The sequence below is a fragment of the Piliocolobus tephrosceles genome, chromosome 1, assembly GCF_002776525.5.
Source record: "Piliocolobus tephrosceles isolate RC106 chromosome 1, ASM277652v3, whole genome shotgun sequence".
NCBI classification, from domain to species: Eukaryota; Metazoa; Chordata; class Mammalia; order Primates; family Cercopithecidae; genus Piliocolobus; species Piliocolobus tephrosceles.
The window spans coordinates 126383034-126409780 of record NC_045434.1 but is presented as its reverse complement, the minus strand read 5'-3'; the positions used below and the strand labels follow the sequence as shown (position 1 = coordinate 126409780).

The window sequence follows — 26747 nt, the reverse complement described above, 5'->3', positions numbered from 1 at the left end:
GCCAGAAGTCTACATTCCATTGTCTACCCCTTTCATGACTTTCTAGCCATTAGCTTCAACTCCTAAATATCCTTACCCTAGATCAAACCAAATGTTTACATTTTCTACACTTAACCCAGGTAACAGAGACCTGCTGTAACATTATTCAGCTCTGTGTATTGGGGCCACCACAAATTCAAGATCTCATTCACTTAAAAAAAAAAAACAAAATTAACACTCTAGGTACCAGGCACCATGCAAGGGAAAGGGTATAAACAGTGAACAAAACTGTCAGGGTCTTTGCCCACAGGGAGCTTAGATTCTGGAAGGGAATAGAGGTTGCAATTAACTGAATGTTTGTATTAGAGAGATCCCTCACTCCTTTGTGCTGTGGGGTTACAGTGAGAAGACAGCTGTCTGTGAACCAGGAAGTGAGTCCTCAGACAACAGATTGGCCGGAGGTTTGATGCTGGACTTGTCAACCTCCAGAACTGCAAAAAATTTCTGTCACTTATTTCTATTATTTATGAGCACCCACTTGATGATAGTTTATGATAGCAGCCCAAATGGACTAAGACAGAGATAAGGAACAAGGGAAAGCAAATCAGGTGATTCTGTGTGGCGTGTGTCTTTCATCTTCAACCCGTAGGTCTGGCATAGTGTTTCACATTTAGTACGTCACCAGACAGGAAGTCAATCAAGAAAATATTGATTCAATAATAAAAAATAAAAAGTAAATATTTATTCAGTATGCACTATTTACCAGGCTTTATTTTAGGCTCTGAATATTTATCAGTGAAGGAGGCAGACAAGGAAGACTTTGCTCTCTTAGAACTTAAATATTGTAGCAAAAAGAGATGGGGAGTAAGATGTCTGAAAAAAGAAATAAACATAATTCCATATAATAATAAGTAACATGAAATAAATAGAAGAAAATGGAAATTGGGGACATTTTCAACAGGTTACTTTGTGGAGATGGCACTTGTGCTAAGACCAGGCAGGAGGCATCTGCAAGTATTGTGAAGAACAATCTATGCAGAGGAAATAGCAAGTACAGTGTCCTGGAGGTGGGCAGACTGGTGTGTTCAGTGAAAAGGAGGCAGTGTGACTGGAGCATGAGTGAGAAGGACGAGAGATGAAGATGTGGTCGGAGAGGAAGGAGGCATAAGACTATGCTGGGTCGTTAGGCCATTGTTAAGTATTTGGCTTCTCACTGTGCCAAGAATAAGCATTCCAGGTTTTAAGCAGTCCAAGTGAGAAATGATGTGGGCCTAAATCTAGGGTTTCAAACATTTTGTTCCATAACCCAAAGGAGGAAACATATTTTGTGTGGTGACTCCACACATCAACATATATACATAAGCAAAAATTTAATGAGACAATACCCTTACCGTGAATGACGCCCTCTGGATTTTTCTGTTCACTTTCACTGTAAAAGAAAGAAATGCTGGTTGTCACCCACAAAACTGATTTGATAACTCAGCAATGAGTGGCAATTTACAGTTTGTAAAACATTGGTTTAAACTGAAGTGGTGACAGTAGAGATGAAGAGAAATGGGTGGATTCAGGATATATTTTACAGGTAGAGTTGACAGTAGTTGTTGATGAACTGCTTACAGGAAAGTGAGAGAAAAGGCTCGATAAATGATGGTGTTTTTATGATTTTGGCTTGAATAGACGGGAGAATGGTGACCCTAAGATAGGGAAAACTAAGGAAGAAGCAGGTTTGAAGGGAGAGATGGAGGAGAAATCAAGAAATGTTTTCTAAACACTTTTTAAAAATCTGATTATATATGTTATTACACATACAGATTTGTAATATTAATTGCTCAAATTACAAGCCAACTATAAAAAACCTTTTTATATAGACTCTTAAATACATCTTAAATGTTATTTTTATTTTCATCATAGAGATACAAATTGCCTCCTGGAATAAGAGAAAGAAATGTGATCCATGGTCTTGCCACACAAATATGACAATGTTTAGTTGTTTGATGTCTTCTTAATGTAACTTTTTCTATGCATAATTCTTTAATCATTACCTAAGCATTTATAAAACTAATTCATTAGGACTGGGATCATATAAACACTGTCCTAGTCTGTTTGTTTGGACTTCTATAACAAAATAACCTTCTACTGAGTAGTTTATAAACCACAGAAATTTACTTCTCACAGTTCTGCAGGTTGGGAAGTCCAAGATTACGGACTGGCAGATTCACTGTCTGGTGAAGACCTGCTTCCAGGTTTCATATCCTTGTTTATTAAAGATATTTTCTTATTGCAGCCTCATATGGCAGAAGGGGTGGATGAACCTCCTTGGGCCTATTTTATAAGAGCAGTAATCTTATTCATGAGGTCTTCTCCCTCATCACTTCCCAAAGGCCCTATTTCTTAATCCCATCCTACCAACCTTGTGGGGGTAGAATTTCAACATATGAATTTTTTGGGGGGACACTGACATTCAGACCATAGCAAGCAGTTTAGAGATGATCAGTGGATCTGGAGACAGTGAAGTTAACAATTAATTTTTTAAATAATAAAGTGATTTTAATGGGGAACTGAATAATCAAATGTTTTTCAAACTTTAAAAATCCATGCAAATAACATCAAAATTTCCAACCAGTTTTGGATATGTGCCCATACCTGTACATATGAACACCATATACACTCCTTCAACATCCATCCTTATCCCCACTGAGAATCATGAATACATTTTTTTTTTCATTTTTCAAATATGTAAAAAATGATGAAATATGCCTGTACAAACGACATGTCCCCTTTCTGGTCCCTTTCACGCCTCTTCTGATGCATCTTTCTACAGCCTGCTCCATGATCTCATTCCTTGATGACCAGTGATTCCATCAAGCCCGGTTGGCCTTTACCTTTACATACAGCGAAGCTTATTTCACAGTTCTGAGAAGAGTGTTAGAGACCGTGTCTGTACTAATCTGAAATCTACATAACCAGTTTCTTTTTATATTTCAATGCTTATTGGGCACTTTGTGTGAAGTATTGTTGTAGGTTTTATGTAAACAAATATGAGGGAGAACATGAGGACTGCCCTCAAGGAGTTTATAATCTAGGCTTGTTGCCAAGCAACTTTAAGAGGATAACTTTTTTATTTTAGAGCAGTTTTAAAGTTACAGAAAAATTGTGAAGCTAGTACAGAGTGCCAGTATACCCCATATACCCTCAGTTTCTCCTTTGGTTAACATCTTAGGTTTGTTTGGTGTATAACTTTATAGTCAGTTTAAATCATACAACCTACAGAATTTTGAATTCTGACCTTGTTACTTTACAATGTATCATAAGCATTGTTTCCATTTAAAATGAATATTAATGCTATCCAGATACTCTAGATATTACCTTTGCCAGCCACCTCATTTTTCAGATGAGGAAACTGAGGCACAGAGAGGTCTTAAGTGTTTTGGTTAAAACCAGAATATGGAATAAAACCGTACTTGCAGGCAGCTGTCTCAGGTCTCTGAATGTCACATGCTGCTGCTTCTCATCTACCAGGGAGAAGATATGAGGATGTAGGGACTGCTACTTCTCCACTCAACCAACCAACATTTACTGGGTACACACTGAGGATCAGCAATTGTGCTGGTGGTAGGGAAACAGCATGGAGCTGGCCAGTCCCCCTCCTCAAGGAGCTTACATTGTAAATGTCTGGGAGTTGAGATCACAGAACAAAAGGACATTGAGTTACCGTTTTACTGTGGTGAGGTGTCAAAGGCAGAGTGTACTGGGGAATGGGAGTGGAATAATTTCAGAGGGTTGGAGTGGTGGGCTGAATAATGGCCCCCAAAGATGTCCATGTCCTAATCCCTGGAATCTGTGAATATGTTACTTTACATGGTAAAAAGGACCTTGAAGATGTGATTAAGGATCTTCATGATCTTGGATTATCCACGCTGGCCCAGTGTAATCACAAGAGTCCTTATAAGGGAAGGAGGGAGGCAGGAGAGTCAGAGGAGATGTGGCTGGAGATGCAGCTGTCAGTTTGATGGGATTGTTGGCTGGAGGCCAGGCCAGGGAACAAGAAACGTGGGCAGCCTCTACAGGCTGGGAAAGGCAAGACATAGATTCTCTGCGAGAGCTTTGAGAAGGAATGCAGCCCTGCCAACGCTTTGATTTTGGTCCATAAGACCCATTCTGGACCTCAGACCTCCAGAACGATGAGAGAACAAATTTGTGTTGTTTGAAGCCGCTAAATTTGTGGTAATTTATTACAGCAGAAATAGGAAACTAGTGAGCTGGCTCTGTAGAGACTACTTTTTATGAAAAGAAAGACATGGTATTTAGATATTGTAGGAGTACAGAATGTTAGATTTAAAGGTTCATCTCTGCTCTATCTAATCCAATAGCTTCATTTTTTTAGTTGAAATTAATGATGAAAAAAGTATCTGCCAAACTTTTTCTTATTTAAACTGATTAGGTTACTTTTGTTTTGAAACTATATATGTAGCAGCATGATTCATGATAGCCCCAAACTGGAAACAGCCCAAATATCATCAATAATAGAGTAGAAAAAGAAATTGTTATATATTTTTTCAATATTACATAGCAACGAGAATGTATGAACTACAGTTACATGCAGTAATGTTGATGAATCGCTTGAACTCCTGTCATTGTTGCTGGAAAGAAGCTGGATACAAAAGAGTTAATACCATATGATTCCATTTACATAAAGTTCAAAAATAGGCAAAACTAATCTATGATGTTCAAAGTTACCTTGGATAGGGGTGGAGGCTAAGTAAGGACTGGGAGAGGGCAGAACGGAGACCTTTGGGACACTGGCAATGTTGTGTTTCTTGATCTGTGCTGGATATATGGGTGAGTTCACTTTGCGAAAATTCATATTAATTGTACAAACTTCTGCATGTTATATAGTAATAAAAAGGTGACTTAAAATAAAACTATATGAATGTGTTTGATCCGAATGGTGGTTCTAACAATAGCTTGACCTAAAGAATATGAACTTTTAGAAGGAAAGCAATGAGCAAAATCCCCTGCTGGGTCCTTCCTGGATCCACTGCCCAAAAGGAGAGCCAACAATCCTCCGTGACTTTAGAATATTGACTATAAAATTTTGTCTAAAATACATTTGAAACACTTGCTTTATGTGTCGACTTATTAACCTCTCTGCCTCCAGGGCACATTATTTTTCAAGCTGGTGTTTAAAAATATTATTTAATTGTGGGTAAGTAATCTAGGTTGGAAAGGAAGTCTTTATAAGTTAAGGATAAATAACAGTTGCCTAGTAATGATCCTGTGGAAGAACAAGGCTTTCTGGTGTGTTTGGAATTGTCTCTACTAAGGGCACTCCTTATTTTAAGCAGGATGCAAGTGGAAAGCTAAGCCCAAAGCCTAACTAATGAGACCCTTCACACCAAATATTGTGGCAGGGTAATTTGTACAAAGCAGATGAATTCATTTTTAGAATGCTGAATAATTTATATATTAAAAAGTGTCTAGATTAAGATTAAATACATAATGTGTATTTAAATAAAAATATTCAACAGTTTCAATGAAAAATAGAATTTTCTATGACAAATATGTTCTATAAGCTGTTCAGTCCTCACATAATTTTTGATTTCTTGCAAGTAAAAATGAGTAGATAATAGTTGAATAACTTGGAGAAATTCTTGCTCTTCAGCAAACATTAAGGAGAACTTCAATTAAATTTAAGGAAGTTCTCTACCCTTCCAGGTTTGTGCTCTTTGTTTATTGTGTTTTTGAGGCCACAAGTGTGTGAGCACTACAAACATTCACTTATATTTGCTAATAAGGATAAGGGTCAACCCAGTACTTAGAATTCCCAAAGTACTTATATCAACCAGATTATTTCCTCACAAGGTTCATTATCACATATAATTCTGACCTCTAGTTTTTCTTTAAGCTTACCTAAGGCTGAAAAAGTTTTGGAGGATGCTTTAATTTTTTTTTTTTTTACAACTTTAAGGGAGCTCAAATTATAAAGTTGGATATTGACTTAGCACAGTTTGATTTTTGACAACTTATTTCCTACCAAACAAAATGAATTAAAGTTAGCACTCAGCTCTGGTAGAGAATATTAAAAACAACAACGATAACAGAAACACCCTGAAAACATAAATAAAAGGAAAATAATATGTAAACACTGCAGTGCTGAGTAGCTAGTCGAGAAAATATGAATGCTCTTATCTTTAGGTCAAAGCTGACAGGATTTTTATGTCAACTTAAGTAACAAAAAAAGGAATAATTTTATATGCTACTTTATCCATACTAGTACTTAGGTTACAAAATCGGTTGGGAGAAATTTTGGGACAATGATATATTGAAGAACAAATGAATAGAAAAGGAACATATCATGCACTACATAAAATTTTTAAAATTTTATTTGAAAATATTTTCTGGTTTATGAAGTCTCAGACTACTTGTTAAAATCAGTACTTATTTACTAAAATAATAACACTTACAATACTTATTTACAACTATAATGTAAGAGTTTTTAAAATAAGATGCCTCCTTTCTTCTCTCTCCTTACTTCTGTCCTTTCTCTCCATCAGTGAGTAAGGTGCAGTGACAGACTTGCAGTGCTTCTCAATGTGCATTGAGGAGTTTATTCAATGTAGGTTCTCATTCAGTAGGTCTGTGGTTGATCCTGGAAATCTGTGTTTGTAATACACTGCCAGGGGATGCCGATGCTGTTGGACCTTGGACTAGAATTTGAATAGCAAGGATTGGAAAGATGTATTCGTCCATTCTCAAACTGCTATAAAGAATGACCTGAGACCGAGTGATTTATGAAGAAAAGAGGTTTGACTGACTCACAGTTCCACAGGCTGTACAGGAAGCATGGCTAGGAGGCCTCAGGTGACTTACAATCATGGCAGAAGGCAAAAGGTAAGCTGGCACGTCATACCATGGAGGAGCAGGAGAGAGAGAGAGATTGAGGGGGGAACTGCCACGCAATTTTTAAAAATTATACTTTAAGTTCTGGGGTACATGTGCACAATGTATAGGTTTGTTACATACGTATATATGTGCCACGTTGGTTTGCTGCACCCATCAACTCGTCGTTTACATTAGATATTTCTCCTAATGCTATCCCTTCCCCAGCCCACCACCCCTGACAGGCCCCAGTGTGTGATGTTCCCCTCCCTGTGTCCATGTGTTCTCATTGTTCAGCTCCCTCTTATGAGTGAAAACATGTAGTGTTTGGTTTTCTGTCCTCTGATAATTTGCTGAGAATGATGGTTTCCAGTTCATGTCCCTGCAAAGGACATGAACTCATCCTTTTTTTTAGGCTGCATAGTATTCCATGGTGTATATGTGCCACATTTTCTTTATCCAGTCTATTACTGATGGACATTTGGGTTGGTTCCAAGTCTTTGCTATTGTGAATAGTGCTGCAATAAACATACGTGTGCACGTGTCTTTATAGTAGCATGATTTATAATCCTTTGGGTATATACCCAGTAATGGGATTGCTGGGTCAAATGGCATTTCTAGTTCTAGATCCTTGAGGAACGACCACAATGTCTTCCACAATGGTTGAACTAATTTACATTCCCTGCAACGTGTAAAAGTGTTCCTATTTCTCCACATCCTCTCCAGCACCTGTTTTTCCTGACTTTAATGATCGCCATTCTAACTGGCGTGAGATGGTATCTCATTGTGGTTTTGATTTGCATTTTGCTAACGACAAGTGATCATGAGCATTTTTTCATTAGTCTGTTGGCTGCATAAATGTCTTCTTTTGAGAAGTGTCTGTTCATATCCTTTGCCCACTTTTTGATGGTGTTGTTTTATTCTTGTAAATTTGATTAAATTCTCTGTAGATTCTGGATATTAGCCCTTTGTCAGATGGACAGATAGCAAAAATTTTCTCCTGTTCTGTAGGTTGCCTGTTCACTCTGCTGATAGTTTCTTTTGCTGTGCAAACTTTAGTTTAATTAGATTCCATTTGTCTATTTTGGCTTTTGTTGCCAGGAGCGTTTTAGTGATGAAGTCTTTGCCCATGCCTATGTCCTGAATGGTATTGCCTAGGTTTTCTTCTAGGGTTTTTATGATTTTAGGTCTTACATTTAAACCTTTAATCCATCTTGAGTTAATTTTTGTATAAGGTGTAAGGAAGGGATCTAGTTTCAGCTTTCCACATATGGCTAGCCAGTTTTCCCAGCACCATTTATTAAATAGGGAATCCTTTCCCCATTGCTTGTTTTTGTCAGGTTTGTCAAAGTCAGATGGTTGTAGATGTGTGGTGTTATTTCTGAGGCCTCTGTTTTGTTCCATTGGTCTATATATCTGTTTTGGTACCAGTACCATGCTGTTTTGGTTACTGTAGCCTTGTAGTATAGTTTGAAGTCAGGTAGCGTGATGCCTCCAGCTTTGTACTTTTGCCTTAGTATTGTCTTGGCTATGTGGGCTCTTTTTTGGTTCCATATGAACTTTAAAGTAGTTTTTTCCAATTCTATGAAGAAAGTCATTGGTAGCTTGATGGGGATGGCATTGAATCTATAAATTACTTTGGGTAGTATAGCATTTTCATGATATTGATTCTTCCTATCTATGAGCATGGAATGTTCTTCCATTTGTTTGTGTCCTCTTTTATTTCGTTGAGCAGTGGTTTGTAGTTCTCCTTGAAGAGTTCCTTCACATCCCTTGTAAGTTGGATTCCTAGGTATTTTATTCTCTTTGAAGCTATTATGAATGGGAGTTCACTCATGATTTGGCTCTCTGTCTGTTATTGGTGTGTAGGAATGCTTGTGATTTTTGCACATTGATTTTGTATCCTGAGACTTTGCTAAAGTTGCTTATCAGTTTAAGGAGATTTGGGGCTGAGACGATGGGATTTTCTAAATATACAATCATGTCATCTGCAAACAGGGACAGTTTTACTTCCTCTTTTCCTATTTGAATACCCTTTATTTCTTTCTCTTGCCTGATTGCCCTGACCAGAACTTCCAACACTCTGTTGAATAGGAGTGGTGAGAGAGGGCATCCTTGTCTTGTGCCAGTTTTCACAGGGAGTGCTTCCAGTTTTTGCACATTCAGTATGACATTGGCTGTGGGTTTGTCATAAATAGTTCTTATTATTTTGAGATGCAGTCCATCAGTACCTAGTTTATTCAGAGTTTTTAGCATGAAGGACTGTTGAATTTTGTCAAAGGTGTTTTCCACATCTATTGAGATAATCATGTGGTTTTGTCATTGGTTCTGTTAATGTGATGGATTACATTTATTGATTTGCATATGTTGAACCAGCATTGCATCCCAGGGATGAAGCCGACTTGATCGTGGTGGATAAGCTTTTTGATGTGCTGCTGGATTCGGTTTGCCAGCATTTTATTGAGAATTTTCGCATCAATATTCATCGGGGATATTGGCCTATAATTCTCTTTTTTTGTTGTGTCTCTGCCAGGCTTTGGTATCAGGATAATGCTGGCCTCATAAAATAAGTTAGAGAGGATTCCTTCTTTTTCTATTGAATGGAATAGCTTCAGAAGGAATGGTACAAACTCCTCTTTGTACCTCAGGTAGAATTCGGCTGTGAATCCATCTGGTCCTGGACTTTTTTTGGTTAGTAGGCTATTAATTATTGCCTTAGTTTCAGAACCTGTTATTGGTCTATTCAGAGATTTGACTTCTTCCTGGTTTAGTCTTGGGAGGGTGTATGTGTCCAGGAATTTGTCCATTTCTTCTAGATTTTCTAATTTATGTGCATAGAGGTGTTTATAGTATTCTCTGATGGTAGTTTGTATTTCTGTGGGATTGTGGTGATATCCCCTTTATCATTTTTTATTGTGCCTATTTGATTCTTCACTCTTTTCTTCTTTATTAGTCTTGCTAGCAGTCTATCTATTTTGTTGCTCTTTTCAAAAAAACCATCTCCTTGATTCATTGAGTTTTTTTAAGGGTTTTTTTTTTGTGTCTCTAGGTCCTACAGTTCTGCTCTCATCTTAGTTATTTCTTGTCTTCTGCTGGCTTTTGAAGGTGTTTATTCTTGCTTCTCTAGTTCTTTTAATTGTGATGTTAGAGTATTGATTTTCGATCTTTTCTGCTTTCTCTTGAGGGCATCAAGTGCTATAAATTTCCCTTTACACACTGCTTTAAATGTGTCCCAGAGATTCTGGTATGTTGTGTCTTAGTTCTCATTGGTTTTAAATAACATCTTTATTTCTTCCTTCATTTTGTTATGTACTCAGTAGTCATTCAGGAGCAGGTTGTTCAGTTTCCACATAGTTGAGTGGTTTTGAGTGAGTTTCTTAATCCTGAGTTCTAATTTGATTGCACTGTTGTCTGAGAGATAGTTTGTTATGATTTCTGTTCTTTTACATTTGCTGAGGAGTGTTTTACTTCCAATTATGTGGTCAATTTTAGAATAAGTATAATGTGGTGCTGAGAATAATGTATTTTCTTTTCATTTGGGCTGGAGAGTTCTGTAGATGTCTATTAGGTCTGCTTGGTCTAGAGCTGAGTTCAAGTCCTGTATATCCTTGTCAATTTTCTGTCTCGTTGATCTGTCTTTGACAGTGGGGTTTTAAAGTCTCCCATTATTGTGCAGGAGTCTAAGTCCTTTGTAGGTCTCTAAGAACTTGCTTTATGAATCTAGGTGCTCCTGTATTGGGTGCATATATATTTAGAATAGTTAGCTCTTCTTGTTGAATTGATCCCTTTACCATTATGTAATGGCCTTCTTTGTCTCTTTTGATCTTTGTTGGTTTAAAGTCCGTTTTATCAGAGACTAGGATTGCAACCTCTGCTTTTTTTTTTGCTTTCCATTTGCTTGGTAGATTTTCCTCCATCCTTTTATTTTGAGTGTATGTGTGTCTTTGCATGTGAGATGGGTCTCCTGAATACAGCACACTGATGGGACTTGACTCTTTATCCAACTTGCTAGTCTGTGTCTTTTAATTGGGGCATTTAGCCTATTTACATTTAAGGTTAATATTGTTATGCGTGAATTTGATCCTGTCATTATGATGCTAGCTGGTTATTTTGCCTGTTAATTGACGCAGTTTCTTCCTAGCATCGATGGTCTTTACAATTTGGCACATTTTTGCAGTGGCTGTTACTGGTTGTTCCTTTCCATGTTTAGTGCTTCCTTCAGGAGCTCTTGTAAGGCAGGCCTGGTGGTGACAAAATCTATCAGCATTTGCTTGTCTGTAAAGGATTTTATTTCTCCTTCACTTATGAAGCTTAGTTTGGCTGGATATGAAATTCTGGGTTGAAGATTCTTTTCTTTAAAAATGTTGAATATTGGCCCCCACTGTCTTCTGGCTTCTGGGTTTCTGCTGAGAAATCCGCTGTTAGTCTGATGGGCTTCCCTTTGTGGGTAACCCGATGTTTCTCTCTGGCTGCCCTTAACATTTTTTCCTTCATTTCAACCTCGGTGAATCTGTTGATTATGTGTCTTGGGATTGCTCTTCTCAAGGAATATATTTGTGCTGTTCTCTGTATTTCCTGAATTTGAATGTTGGCCTGGCTTGCTAGGTTGGGGAAGTTCTCCTGGATATTACCCTGAAGAGTGTTTTCCAGCTTGGTTCCATTCTCCCCGTCACTTTCAGGTACACCAGTCAAATGTAGATTTGGTCTTTTCACATAGTCCCATATTTCATGGAGACTTTGTTCGTTTCTTTCCACTCTTTTTTCTCTAATCTTGTCTTCTTGCTTTATTTCATTAATTTGAACTTCAATCATTGATATCCTTTCTTCTGCTTGATCAAATAGGCTATTGAAGCTTGCGTATGCTTCATGAAGTTCTTGTGCTGTGTTTTTCAGCTCCATCAGGTCATTTATTTCCTTCTCTACACTGGTTATTCTAGTTAGCCATTCCTCTAATCTTTTTTTAAGGTTTTTAGCTTCCTTGTGTTGGCTTAGAACATGCTCCTTTAGCTCGGAGAAGTTTCTTATTATCCACCTTCTGAAGCCTACTTCTGCCAACTCATCAAACTCATTCTCTGTCCAGTTTTGTTCCCTTGCTGGCGAGGAGTTGTGATCCTTTGGAGGAGAAGAGGCATTCTGGATTTTAGAATTTTCAGCCTTTCTGCTCTGGTTTTTCCACATCTTTGTGGTTTTATCTACCTTTGGTCTTTGATGTTGGTGACCTACGGATGGAGTTTTCGTGTGGATGTCCTTTTTGTTGATGTTGATGCTTCTTCTCTTTGTTAGTTTTCCTTCTAACAGTCAGGCCCCTCAGCTGCAGGTATGTTGGAGTTTGCTGGAGGTCCACTCCAGACGCTTTTTGCCTGGGTATCACCAGCAGAGGCTATGGAACAGCAAATATTGCTGCCTGATACTTCCTCTGGAAACTTCGTCCCAGGGGGGCACCTGCCAGATGCCAGTCAGAGCTCTCTTGTATGAGGTGTCCATCGGCCCCTACTGGGAGGTATCTCCCAGTAAGGCTACACAGGGGTCAGGTACCCACTTGAGGAGGCAGTCTGTCCGTTATCAGAGCTTCAATGCCATGCTGGGAGAACCACTGCTTTCTTCAGAGCAGTCAGTCAGGGATGTTTAAGTCTGGAGAAGCTGTGCCCACCACTGTCCCTTCCCCCAGGTGCTGTGTCCTAGGGGGATGAGGGTTTTATCTCTAAGTCCCTGACTGGGGCTGCTGCCTTTTTTTCAGATATGCCCTGCCCACAGAGGTGCAACCTAGAGAGGCAGTCGGCCTTGCTGAACTTCAGTGGGCTCCACCCAGTTCAAGCTTCCTGGCAGTTTTGTTTACACTGTGAGCATAAAACTGCCTACTCACGCCTCAGCAATGGCAGATGCCCCTCCCCCCACCAAACTCCAGCATCCCAGGTCGATCTCAGACTGCTGCACTAGCAGCAAGAATTTCAAGTCAATGGATCTTAGCTTGCTGGGTTCCGTGGGCATGGGGTCTGCTGTGCCAGGCACCAGAGGGAATCTCCTGGTCTGCTGGTTGCGAAGACTGTGGGAAAAGTGCTGTATTTGGGCAGGAGTGTACTGTTCCTCCTGGTACAGTCTCTCTCACGTCTTCCCTTGGCTAGGAAAGGGAAATCCCCTGACCCCTTGTGCTTCCTGGGTGAGGCAATGCCCTGCCGTGCTTTGGCTCACACTCTATGGGCTGCACCCACTGTCCAACCAGTCTCAATGAGATGAACCAGGTGTCTCAGTTGGAAATGCAGAAATCACCCACCTTCTCTGTCAGTCTCACTGGGATCTGCAGACCAGAGCTATTCCTATTTGGCCATCTTGAAAGAGTCCTCCTGCCACACACTTTTAAACCATCAGATCTTGTGAGAACTCACTGTCATGAGAACACCATGGGGAAAGTCTGCTCCCGTAATCCAATTACCTCCCACCAGGTGCCTCCCCTGACACACGGGGATTACAATTCCACATGAGATTTGGGTGGGGACACAGAGCCAAACCATATCAGAAGAGTTTCTCCTCAAAGAGTTCATAGTCTACTTGCAGCCGCTTCCACTCTCCACTTGAATTCAAAAAGTTTCCGTTGATTTTTCAGATAACATGTACAACCCAGATGCCAACCTGGAGTTTCTCACTTTTTTAAAGATCTAGACAGAATTGGATAGAAACACAACCCTGTTTTGATAGCCTATAAAAATTCAGACTTTCCCAGTTTATTGAAAGAACCTAGAGGTAAAACTTGGTCCTTCTCTAATTTTGACAGAAAACTTCCTTCACAGAGAAGCTGTCTATATCTGTTTGTAGACTGACTGTTGTAGAAGAAGATAGAGGAAGAGTTAATGTAACCAGAGCAAACCCCTCTGAAAGGAATGGTGGGCTCTTGCTTCCACAGGGTAGCTCAGTATCTTGATCTTCTCACTGTCTGAAGTGCTGTATCCATCCTGCAATACACACTATAATTGCCATCCATAAGCTCGGGCTTCCCAAATGTGTGCAAGAGAGCAGCACCTGAGCTACATCTAATCAGTCCCCTATTTGAACTCTCTTTTAAAACAAGTAAGGCAAAATCTTCCTTCTGTCTGGAAAAATCTCTTGTTTAGTGTAAATGTTTAATAGCTAATAATGTAAGTAATATCAAAAAACATGCTGAAATGATTAGACAGGATAATAGACAACATAAAGCAATGTTTAATTACTTGGTAAGTACTGGCTGTGTGCCAACGTACAGATCAACTATCAGGTGTGTGTATGACTTCCTCCCATTCTTTACATTACTTAAAGTCACTTAATCACATAAGCAATAATATAAATGTGTTTAGCATTTTACTTATATATAGGACAAAAATTGCCAATGCTCTCTAGCCAAAGACCACCAGGAACATACTTGTTATTGAACAAGTTAGATCTATTACTCTGGCAGTGAGGAAGAAGGCATTCCATGGGGAACATCCTCTTATGCTAGCTGCCACTCACCCTACATTTGCATAACTTAGAATTTTATTCATATAACCCTTCTGAACAAGAAGCTCAAGTTCTGTCACCTTTTAAAAGGCAAAAATAAAAAATGGTGAAAGGTGAGTATCTTGCTATATTAGTAAACGAGAAGGAGTGATCAAAGGAGAACCAAGGAGACTGTGGTGAGGAAACTGGAAGTTTCAAAGTAGTGAGTGATCAGTACTTTCAATCTTCCTCAGGCTAAGTAAGATGAAGACTGAGGAGAATCCACTGGATTTGGACTTTGAGTCATTGTTGGGTAGACACATGACTGCAGTGGTTTGAAGAGTGAGTGAGAGGTGAAGTAGAGACTGCAGTTGGCCCTCAGTATCCATGTACTATGCATCCATGTATTCAACCAACCTCAGATGGAAAATATTTTAAAAATTGTGCCTATACTGAACATGTACAGCTTTTTTTTCTTTCATTATACCCTAATCAATGCAGTATAACAACTACTTACAGAGCATTTACATTGAATTAGGCATTATAAGTAATCTAGAGAAGATTTAAAGTATATTGGAGGATGTACATGGGTTGTATGCAAATACTATGCCATTTTATATCAGGAATTTGAGCGCCCTTGGAGTTTGGTATCACAGGAAGGTCCTGGAACCAGTCTTCCAGGAATAGGGAGGGACAGCTGTACTTGTCTTGCAGGAACCTTGGCTGTGAAAGGATACTGTGAGGGGATGCTGTGTGTGTTTGGGGTGGGGGGGTTGGGGGCTTGGGGGAGGGTGGAGGGTGAGGAGTGACAATGTTGCAGGTAGGCTTCCTCAGAAGAAAGTGTGGCTTTGAGGATTTCCAGCCTCACTTTTATTATCTGTCTCTTTAGGAATTTTGAGTTGACCAAGGGACTGGTATGTCATGATCAACTATTGAAATGCCAAAATGCTAAGTGAATTATTTTAAAAATAAACATCATATCTCAAAACAATTTTAGATTTACAGAAAAGCTGCAGTCAGTACAGACAATTCTAATACACCTTGCACCCAACTTCTTCTCCTATTATGTTAACATTAATATGATACATTTGTTATAATTAATGAATCAATATTCATACATTATTATTAACTAAAATATATACTGTATTCAGATTTTCTTAGTTTTTACCTAATAGCCTTTCCTTATTACAGTATCCCATCCAGGATATATAACATTTAGTTATGTTTAAAAAAAAACAAAAGTAACTGGGAAGCCATTAGGCTGAGAGGTTTCTGGGAAGCCATTAGGCTGAGAGAGATCTGTGTTCTGGGTTTCTATGTAAGCAAACCTTGAAACCCATCTCCAAGTAACTTTACTCATCAGAAACTGCCAACTAGAGACTTGAAGGATACTGTCTCACTTTAACCAGTCAAACATTTTCTTTATATTGCTTCTATGAACACTTCATAAAAGCATTCCCCTCATACCCGCTCTATGGAGCCCAAACCACATGTGGTTTGGTGCTGCCTGATTCATGAATTGCTCGCTGCTCATATTAACTCTAAAATTTTCGTGTGCCAAAGTTTATCTTTTCATGGTCTCATCCTGACTGTGACAGTTTCTCTGATTTTTCTTGTTTTTGATGACCTTGATAGCTTGGAGGAGTACTGGTCGGGTACTTTGTAGAATGTACCTCAACTGGAATTTGTCTGACGCTTTTCTCACTATTAAACTGGGGTTGTGGGTTTGGGCGAGGAAGACCACAGAAGTAAAGTATCACTTTAATCCCCTCACATCAAGGGTACATACTGCCAACATTACTTATCGCTGTTGATGTTGACCTTGATCGCATGGCCAACATAGTGTTTGTCAGGTTTCTCCACTGTTAAGTTCCTCTCCCTTCCCCACTCTCCTTTCGTACTGTCCTTATGGATGGAAGTCACCATGTGAAGTCTGTACTCAAGGAGTGGGCAATTGTATTCCACCTCCTTGAGGGTGAGGTTCTACATAAATTATTTGGAATTTTTATGCATCAGAGTTTTGTCTCGTCTCCCCAGGATAAATGGATTTTTAATCCTTAAAAAGACTGAATGACAGCCGGGTGTGGTGGCTCACACCTGTAACTTTGAGAGGTCAAGGCGTGTGGATCATGAGGTCAGGAGATCGAGACCATCCTGGCTAACACAGTGAAACCCCGTCTCTACTAACAATACAAAATGTTACCTGGGCATGGTGGCTTGCACCTGTAGTCCCAGCTACTCGGGAGGCTGAGGCAGGAGAATCGCTTGAGCCCAGGAGGTGGAGGTGGCAGTGAGCCAAGATCACACCACTGCACTCCAGCCTGGGTGACAGAGCGAGACTACATCTCAAAAAAAAAAAAAAAAAAAAAAAAAAAACACTGAATGACTTCATGCCTTGCTTACTAAGATTAAACTCATAGGATAAATTTTATCCAGGAAGCTAGCTATTTGGTTCATTTTTTTTCAATACAGATTAACATGCTGATGGTAGCAGAAGTTGAGAGCAGTGAAGAAGGGCCTCACGAAAATAATATTGAATGTGTCTTATTCACATGTTTCTTTGCACAGTCATTAACACTTCCACAGGCCAAGTAAAAAGTCATACAGTGGAAATGACTTGTAACTGAGTGATTTGAATAACACAAAGCTGAAGTACTGGATCGACATTTTTTTTCTTTAATTTTTATTTTTTGAAACAGGGTCTTGCTCTGTCAGCCAAGCTGGAGTGCAGTGGTATGATTACAGTTCACTGTAGTCTCGACCTTCTGGGCTCAAGTCATTCTTGCACCTCAGCCTCTTGAATAGCTGGGACCACAGGTATATGTGTATTTTTAATTTTTTTTTTTTTTTTTTTTGTAGAGACAGGGTCTTGCTATGTTGCTCAGGCTGGTCTTGAACTCCTGGGCTCAAGTGATCCTCCTGCATCAGCCTCCCAAAATGCTGGAATTATAGGCATGAGCCACTGTACCTGGCCTGATTGTCACTTTTCATTTTCTGACTTCTGAGTAGGTAGTATAGTGTAAAACATTAGAGAGTTTCTGCTCTCTATAATTAGCATTGGGAATGGAAGAAAAACCGCAGAAGAAAGCAAACTGGTTGTGCTGGTCAGCCATAGTTCATCTAAATTCTACCATTTACTAGTTGTGTGACCTAGGGAAAATTACTTGACCTCTGTAAGCCTCAATTTTCTCACCCATACATTGAGAAAAGTAGTAATACCTACATAACATAATTTTGGGGGACTAAATGAGATAATATACTTTTAAGTGTATTTGTAAACTCTAAAGTTGCACTGGTTGCTCAAGCTGACACTCAATTGCTGGGGCTGACACTCAGCCAGGGTGCACTGCGCCAGCCAGCAGAGATGTTTATACCCAGCGTTTGTTAGATTGGCCAGGCCTCAAGCTGCATTCGCTGTTAAATATTGTGAATATCACCACTGCTAGCGACTGGGGAGCCATACTGAGTCAGCTTCCTCCTGGCAGTCACAGCCATTTATGTACTGTTGGAACTAGCACCGTAGCTGGGCCTCACTACATGTGGATGACTAAGATTCTCTGATGTCTGGGAATATGAGTGTGGGCAGCCAAAGATTTACCTTGATGGATTTTGAAACACAAACTTTCCTCTTGCAGAAGGCGTACCTTGGGTCAGCATGTAATGCTGGTGTATTCTTTCACAGAGTATGCACAGACAGGCAGACAGATATTCCTGTATTCATTCTGTGGATGAAAACAGTGGACATAATTAGTATTTAGTAAATATAGTTTTGTTCCTTTCCTTGCTTTCCCTTTCTTAAAATGTTACTCAAAGTAATGAACACATGATGGAAATCATACCCTGAATAATTGCTTAAGTATCAGTAGGTTAGGCATCAATACAAAGCTATCAAAAATTCCAAGCCATAAATATTACTGACTTTGGAGATGGTTCTTTCAGTGAATCATATGACACCATTAAATATAAAAATATATTGAGTCGCATCCCCTCAAATACATTATAACTTTAACGCTCTTCATTGAATCAATTCTACTTTTGTTGGAAAAAAATGATTTGTGCTTTTGAGAGAAACAATAATACAATAATTTCCAAATTGCATCCTATGCTTTGTTTTTCCAAGTCGACATTTTGGCTAAGGAGTTTAGTTTTTGATTTGTAAAACTGTATCAATTGGCTAAGATTGAGTACACAAACTTTTTTATAATTGCAAGTTACTTATTAAGGTGGGCTTTTAAAAGGTCATGATTTTGGTGACAAAAGCAATCCCACATTCAATTTTGGTAATAAAAGTTAAAATCAAGCTAGGTGCTGTGGCTCACACCTGTAATCCCAGCACTTTGGGAGGTCAAGGCAGGTAGATCACTTGAGGCCAGGGATTCAAGACCAGCCTGGCCAACATGGTGAAACGTTGTCGCTACAAAAAACACAAAAACTAGTTGGGCATGGTGGTGTACTCCTGTAATCCCAGGTGGATTACAGGTGGCTGAGAGATGAGGTGGCTGAGAGATGAGACTCACTTGAACCCATAAGTTGAAGGTTGCAGTATGCCTAGATTGTGCCACTGCACTCCAGCCTGGGCAACAGAACAAGACTCTGTCTCAAAAAAGAAAAAAATAAATAAAATCAATAGTCCATGAGGAAAAATAAGAACATTTCCATTTTCTTCTCATTATCTAGCTTTGAAGATCTGACTTCAACTGCAGGGAGAACGGAAACTCTCTGTACCATTTCAGAACTTAGTGATTTTTCCTTTCCCCAGTCACAAGTCTTATAAAAACTATCATGAGGTAGTTGGAGATAAGGTTTATAACATCAGTTTATTCTTTTATTTCATCCATAGATATTTCATAGTTCTTAGAAATTCTCACTACTGAGCACAATGGCATTGTCTTCATTTAATTTTGTTAAGCATATCACTTGACAATACTGACTTTGAATTCTATTAAGAAGACAATACATATGATCAAAGAAACTGGGAGTGAAATGGGCCATGAAATCCACTGGATATACTCACATGTAACCCATGCAATGTCTGGATGACTTTAATCTGTGCAAGAGGAAAGAATTTTAAAAACCAGAAAGGTTCTCAGAAATCATCGTGTAATTTGCATCTTTTTACAGTGGAGGAAACTTTCATCAAAGTTAAGCAACTTGCACTAAAACAGAGCTGCTCAGGAAAACTGAGCTGACTCATGGCCTAAGTTCTTTGTGCTTATTTTACTGCTTCTTACCCAGTGCTGATTAGGGCATAGTTTAATCCTACAGAGAATCAGATGCTTCCAAAGCTACAGACTTGTAATTGAAATAGCCAGCTTCATTCATTGCACTTTTAAAGAAGCGAGACAGCAGGGCTCAAATCTGGCTGTTAGAGGTGTGTGAAAAGTAATATTTTATTATTACTAGTAAAATGTATAAATGGTATACATTACAATGGTATGCGTTTGGTTACAAGGAATAAAATCCCAAATAGAACTAGCTAAGGTAAAAAAAGAGGATGATTTGATATTAGGATTCTAAGGTATCTTACATAATTGAAGAAAGAGCTGCACCACCAAATCAAAGGTAAAGCTGGCTTTGAGAACAACCTGAACAGTGACTGAATGTTGCTGGGATTCTCATTCTTTCTATCTCTTTCTAGCTCTCAGCACCTTCTTTAAGCTTTCACTTTGAACTCCTAAGGATGTTGGGGGTGGGGTGAGGGAAGTTGCTGTACAGAAAGTTAAGAGCTTTTTTTTGAGGTGGGGTCACTCAAAACTAGGTTCAAATTCTGCTTTGCAATTTTACCTTGGACATGTTATTTAATGTCTCTGAAGGAATGAAAGTTCAATAGTAACTGCCTTTCGGGGTTTTTGGGAAGAATAACATGCAATAATGTATATAATGCACTTAGCATAACTGTTGGCCTATAGTAGCTACTCAATAAATGGTACGGTTATTGTTATACATTTAAGATATTATTTGATTCCAGGTCTTTCGTCCCTACTCTTCCACCATAACCCTGGCTGAAAAGCCAACAGACACAAAGCCAACTGACAAAGATCAGTTGTCATAGAATCTAAGGTGCCACCAACTGTGAGATGGGACACTATTTTATGTAGCTCTACCAAAAGAAAATAGCTGCCAATTATAGTCTGACTTATTTATTGCTTGAAATTTTTATTTTATACTTCTTGAAAAAGCTCTTTTAGATTTAGTTAGATGTATATGATCAAATATCAGTATTATTCATACATAGAAAGGAAGATATCAGTCAAAACTTGGCTACAGAATTCTCAAAACTTGTTAACATTCCATGTCTGTGAACCACATTTCAACTCAGAGGCATTTGTGTCTGTATTCTTCCATATGTATTATCCTTTGTTTCTTTGACAGCATTGGTGAAATTGCATTACTTAAGAAACAAACAAACAAACAAACAATTCCCCCCAAAACTCCACTAATACCTCCAGGACTTCTTTCCAAGATGTTAATAGTCATTCTGTCACTCTGTAAGATTTCATGATCTCAGAAATCAAGTCATTAAGGAAATGACAAAATAATGCATGTGCAAGCCATCTTGTCTGCTGTCTGGCTAATGCCAAGGCAAGATGCCATTGATGGTATGGAGCTTCTTGATCTCAGAGATGTTAAAATATATACATACATATATATATAATGCATCTAAAAAGTGATATACAGTCTGGGTATGGTGGCTCACACCTGTAATCCCAGCAGTTTGGGATGCTGAGGCAGAAGGATCATTTGAGGTCAGGAGTTTTAGACCAGCCTGGACAACATAGCAAGACCCTGTTTCTACAAATAATAATAACAAAATAAAAAGTGATGTATAAAGAATACTAGACTGCCCATATCACTACAGGTACCTGACTTTGCCAAAAATAAATATCATTATAAAACTATTTGAAATAGTGAGTTTTTTTAATGCATTAAAAAATGTTTGAATAACGGCTGGCTGCAGTGGCTTATGTCTGTAATCCCAGCACTTTGGAAGACTGATGTGGGCAGATCACTTGAGGTCAGGAGTTCAGGACCAACCTGGCCAACAATGGTGAAACCCTGTCTCTACTAAAAACACAAAAAATTAGCCAGGTGTGGTGGATCATGCCTGTAGTCCCAGCTACTCAGGAGGCTGAGGCAAGAGAATCGCTTGAACCCAGGAGGTGGAGATTGCAGTGAGCTGAGATCGCACCACTTGGTGACAGCGAGACTTGGTTTCAAAAAAAAATTTTTTTTGAATAACAGTCTGTGTAAAATAAGATGTACTTGAATCGATCATATTTTTTCTTTTGGTTAATATTAACAGACAATGGTAGGCTGAGCTTTTAGGCTAAAAACAATTTTCCCTAAGTGAAGATTTGGTTTTCTTCAATTCTATTATCATTTCATTCACAGAGACAGATTGGTGCCATTTGAAGACACTTGAAACCTGTATTTTTTTCTTGCCAAGATTTGTTGTTATAACATAAAAATCAAGCAGTAGCAAAGCTTACATATTTTTTAAAAGAATAAATTCCCTTCAATTTTTAAGCTGAGAGCATACTCAGCTCAAATTCAGAAAAAAAGGGAATCTTATGAAAATATGAACTTGCTTACCTGGCTGTTTTCCCCCAGTACTTAAAAAAATCGAGATGTACATAAAATAAAATGCACAGCTCTTAAAGGTACAGTTAAATGGCTTAAACTCATGTAACTACTACCTCAATTAAGAAACAGAGCATTTTAATCAACAATAAAAAGTTCCCTTGGGTCCCTCTCCAGTGAATCCCCTACTCCCGTCAACATAATCTGATCTGTTGATTTAAGCCATGGTCAACAACATATTGAAGCATCAGAAAAATAAAAGGAGAAGCATCAGAAAAATTTAAAAAAATACAAAAGAAAAAGAAGCTTCTTAAGAGATCATGACTTACAGAGTAAGATATCTAAATGCCTCTTCTTAATTTTAATTACTATGGTTATATTGTTACACATCACTTGCCTATCTATGAGTGACTTAGTTATTTTAAAAGTGATTAATAGTAACTTGTATAGTAACAAAACATTATACCCTACTCACTTATTCAGGTGGAAATATGATAGATTTCTAGCTAGCCTGGATCAGGTACCATGGGGTATCTCATTTCAGTTTGGGACATAAACACTGTATAGATTTACCTACCACATGACTTCCAGACTCAACCCAGTAATTTCAAAAGTTTATATTGTATAGTAGCTTTAAATTACTTTAAAAGCCATTTTTATTTGTGCATAATACAATCAAGTGAAGTAGTAACTGTGAGCAACTATTAGTCAAATGTGAAAAGTTACTGTAACGGTGGCATGCACTCCTTTTTTCGGCTCCTGTATGAAACTGTGGGGCTTCGTTAGGATTAATCCATTGTTTCATTTATCCATTTGTATTTTCTTCACTACTCTCAATGTGAATCAAGTAAAGACATCAGTATTCATCTACCTGCTTAACACTGATGTGTGTCAACATGTTCAAGATCTAACAAAATCTGGTAGACATCAGAGTGGAGGTAATAAGAAAAGTGAACCATAACATATTTACTTACACACTATAACCATGCATTCATTCATTCTTGACTCATTTCACAAATATTGAATGCCTTTTACATGCCAGGCCCTGTGCTAAGAGTTGGAGATACTGAGAGGTGATAAGGTGCTCATCCACTCTGGCGGTGCTTGAGGAGCCCTTCAGCTCACCACTGCACTGTGAGAGCCCCTCTCTGAGCTGGCCGAGGCTGGAGCCGACTCCCTCTGCTTGCTGGGGAGGTCTGGAGGGAGAGGCGCGGGCAGGAACCGGGGTCGCGTGTGTCCAGGCCAGCGCGAGGTCCGGGAAGCGTGGTTGCGGGCTCCGCGGCTCGGGCCCCCTACACGGAGCCGCAGGCCCAGAGCAGTGAGGGGCTTAGCACCCGGGCCAGCAGCTGCGGAGGTTGCGCCAGGTCCCCCAGCAGTGCTGGCATGCCTGGGCTGCACTCAAATTCTCGCTGGGCCTTAGCTGCCTCCCCGCGGGGCAGGGCTTGGGACCTGCAGCCAGCCACATCTGAGCTCCTCCCCTGCAGTGGGCTCCGGTGGTCCCCAGCCTCCCCGACGGGCACCACCCCCTGCTCCGTGGCGCCCAGTCCCATGGACAGCTCAAGGGCTGAGGAGTGCAGGCACAGCTCAGTACTGGTGGGCAGCTCTGCCTGCAGCCCCTGTGCAGGATCCCTTAGGTGAAGCCAGCTGGGCTCCTGAGCCAGATGGGAACTTGGAGAACTTTTATATCTAGCCAGAGGATCGTAAATACACCAATCAGCACTCTGTGTCTAGCTCAAGGATTGTAAACGCACCAATCAGCACTCTGTGTCTAGCTCAGGGTTTGTAAATACACCAGTCAGTACTCTGTCTAGCTCAGGGTTTGTAAATACACCAATTGGTACTCTGTGTCGAGCTAACCTAGTGGGGACTGGGAGAACTTTTCCCTCTAGCACTCTGTGTCTAGCTCAAGGACTGTAAACACACCAGTCAGCACTCTGTCAAAACGGACCAATCGGCTCTCAGTAAAATGGACCAATCAGCTCTCTGTAAAATGGACCAATCAGCAGGATGTGGGTGGGCTCAGATAAGGGAATAAAAGTAGGCTGCCTGAACTAGCCAGCAGCAACCAGCTCGGGTTCCCTTCTACATTGTGGAAGCTTTGTTCTTTTGCTCTTTGCAGTAAATCTTGCTGCTGCTCACACTTTGGATCCGTGCTGCCTTTAAAAGCTATAACACTCACTGCGAAGGTGTGCAGCTTAACTCCTGAAGCCATTAAGACCACGAACCCACTGGGAAGAACAAACAACTCCAGATGTGCTGCCTTTTAAGAGCTGTACCGCTCACCGCGAAGGTCTGCAGCTTCACTCCTGTCAGCGAGACCACGAATCCACCAGAAAGAAGAAGCTCCAGACACATCTGAATGTCTGAAGGAGCAAACTCCGGACACACCATCTTTGAGAACTGTAACACTCACAGTGAGGGTCTGCAGCTTCATTTTTTAAGTCAGCGAGACCAAGAACCCACCAATTATGGACACAATACCACCAAAGATGACATAGAAATGCACCCTCATCTCATGAAAGTCATAATATACTGGGATTATAGACATATAAGCAAATACAGTTCCATATGATAAGTGATGGGGAAGTATAGGAGGAGTGGGATTCAGATCTGAAGAATGAATAAGAGTTCACCGGGGGAGAAGTAAGGAATTATCTTAGGAAAAAGGGGAAAGAGGTAATGACAAAGTATGTGGTAATATGATCCCAATAGTAGAAGCTCTGGCTGTGTTTCATCTGGAAGTATAATGTTCATTTTGAAACTAAAGAAGCTATCAGTGAAAAAATTTCTGGCTAATTAACGTTTTGAACGGCAATGAGAATCACATAAATATACAAAGATTTTACCTAAAACCACAAATGACAAAGTATTATAGCCTAGCCTTTCATTCTTAGATAGCTTTTATATCACTAAGGCAGAGAGACAGAAACACACACACACACACACACACACACACACACACACAGAGGCAGTCAGACAGACAGAAACAAAAGCCAATGTGGTATTAGCAGGTGGCAATTGTGCTACAAGGGAGATTTTTTCTATTTTGACTTCTGTCCCCAACTAAAAACAGAAGGAAGTAATGTTAAAAAGTGAAAAACAACAGGGAAATGCAGCAACACTCCCACAAAGGGGTTATTGTTTTGATCCAGATTGTGTTAGAAACACCAACAGAAGAGTGCTTCTTTGTTTCATTGCCAGGAAGTACATCACCGTCATTGTGAAATTCTTGATTCAGACCGGCAATCATCTACTCCCATGATTTCTGCAGGCTGCAGATGACCACATGTATGATCTTTTAAGACCTGTCCCTCCCACTACACTACAACTTCTAAGAGATTGCTGTTGCAAACCAGTTTCCCTGGGACCTGGTGCAATACTTGGCACATAGTAAGGTGCTCAATGAATGCTTGCTGAAGAATAAAGTCAGAGATCTATCTTTCCAGACACATTTTCTTAAGCTATCTTCCTCCTCCCCTAACCCTATGATGGGGAACCTCTATCACAATGGCCAAACCAGGCACCCTAGCCCTTCTCCAATGGTCTTTTACTTCTTTGGCAGGACCTTCATCACTTCATCCCAGGAAATGCTGGTGCTCCTCTGGGATTAGATTCCAAGTGCCTGGAGGACAGTGACTATGTCTCATTCACTCATAAAAATGCCTGAAATTTTATAAAATGACTAGCATATGGTAGGTGCTTGATAAGTCTAAGTTATTTGATCAAGAATTTATGAACTTTATGATGAGTTTATTTGTATCAATAAATATGTATTGAATTCCTAATCTGCCAGGCACTCTTTTAGATTCCTAAAATCTAGATACAGAGGTGAACAAGCATGATAAGGCCCCTGGAAGCTTAATGGGAGTTTAAATTCTAGTGGAGACAAACTAGATACCTTACACCATATACAAAAGTCAATTCAAAATAGATTAAAGACTTAAATTTAAGACTAGAAACAATGAAACTACTAGAAGAAAACATAGGGGAAATGCATCAGGACATTGGTCTAGGCAAAGATTTTTTGGTGAGACCTCAAAAGCAGAGGCAACAAAAATAATAGACAAATGGGATTACATCAAACTAAAAGCTTTTGCACAGCAAAGGAAGCAATCAACAGAGTGAAGAGGCAACCTACAGAATGGAAAAAAAAAAAATTTGCAAGCTATCCATCTGACCCAAACTCATCTTGATGAGTACAGGGCCTCTCAGATTAAAACCAACATTTTCAAGCTCCCTTTTAACTGGCAGCAGTCATGGGGACTGAGTTCTAGCCAATGAAATTGGACTGAATCCCATTCTTCTAACTGGTGGCTGGAGTTCCAAAAGCCACCCTGGACCACAGCATGACCATGGGAATCAAATCTGTGCAGAGCAGAGCCACAAAATATATGGAACTTGTATCCTGACACTGGGGAGCACCAAAGCTCTGCCTACCTCCAGACTTGAATGTTTAAGAGAAAACCAACTGTATCTTGTTAAAGCCACTGCACTGTTAGGCTCTGTGCTTTTTACACCGAACTAATCCTAAATCATACATCTGTTAAACACATCACTTTAGAACCTGTCATCTTCTGTCTCTTAATATCATCCACCAACTCTATTCACTCCATTTGGCTCTGGTTTTCCTTTTTCTTCGTTCCTATTTTCCTGATTTATTTTTGTCCTTTTTCCCTTAGTTGAGCATTATGCAAAACTCAAATATCCTGATGTATTATCTACTGAACACGTTTTAAAAATTAACATTTATTAAAAAGAATATGAAATACACAAATGTAGAGGGAATGAAATACTGAATCTTCATGTACCCATCACTCCACCCCACCAATCATTAACCTATGATCAGCTTCTGCCCCACTCAC

General features: G+C 39.5%; 2 protein-coding genes across 12 annotated transcripts in view; one reads left to right on the top strand and one right to left on the bottom strand.

Moving 5' to 3' along the window:
* LOC111555128 (RWD domain-containing protein 3) overlaps positions 1-26747 on the top strand; it is a 133756-nt gene that overhangs the window by 88108 nt on the left and 18901 nt on the right. The gene's annotated exons all lie outside the window — the stretch shown is intronic.
* Positions 1-26747, bottom strand: part of ALG14 (ALG14 UDP-N-acetylglucosaminyltransferase subunit) — a 251481-nt gene that overhangs the window by 220534 nt on the left and 4200 nt on the right. Inside the window, exons 2-3 of the mRNA XM_023231015.2 lie at positions 17903-18026; positions 1371-1408 (exon numbers count right to left, since the gene is read on the bottom strand). Coding sequence (XP_023086783.2) covers positions 1371-1408; positions 17903-17961 — 97 coding nt within the window. The 5' untranslated portion in view covers positions 17962-18026. The remainder of the gene's footprint in view (positions 1-1370; positions 1409-17902; positions 18027-26747) is intronic.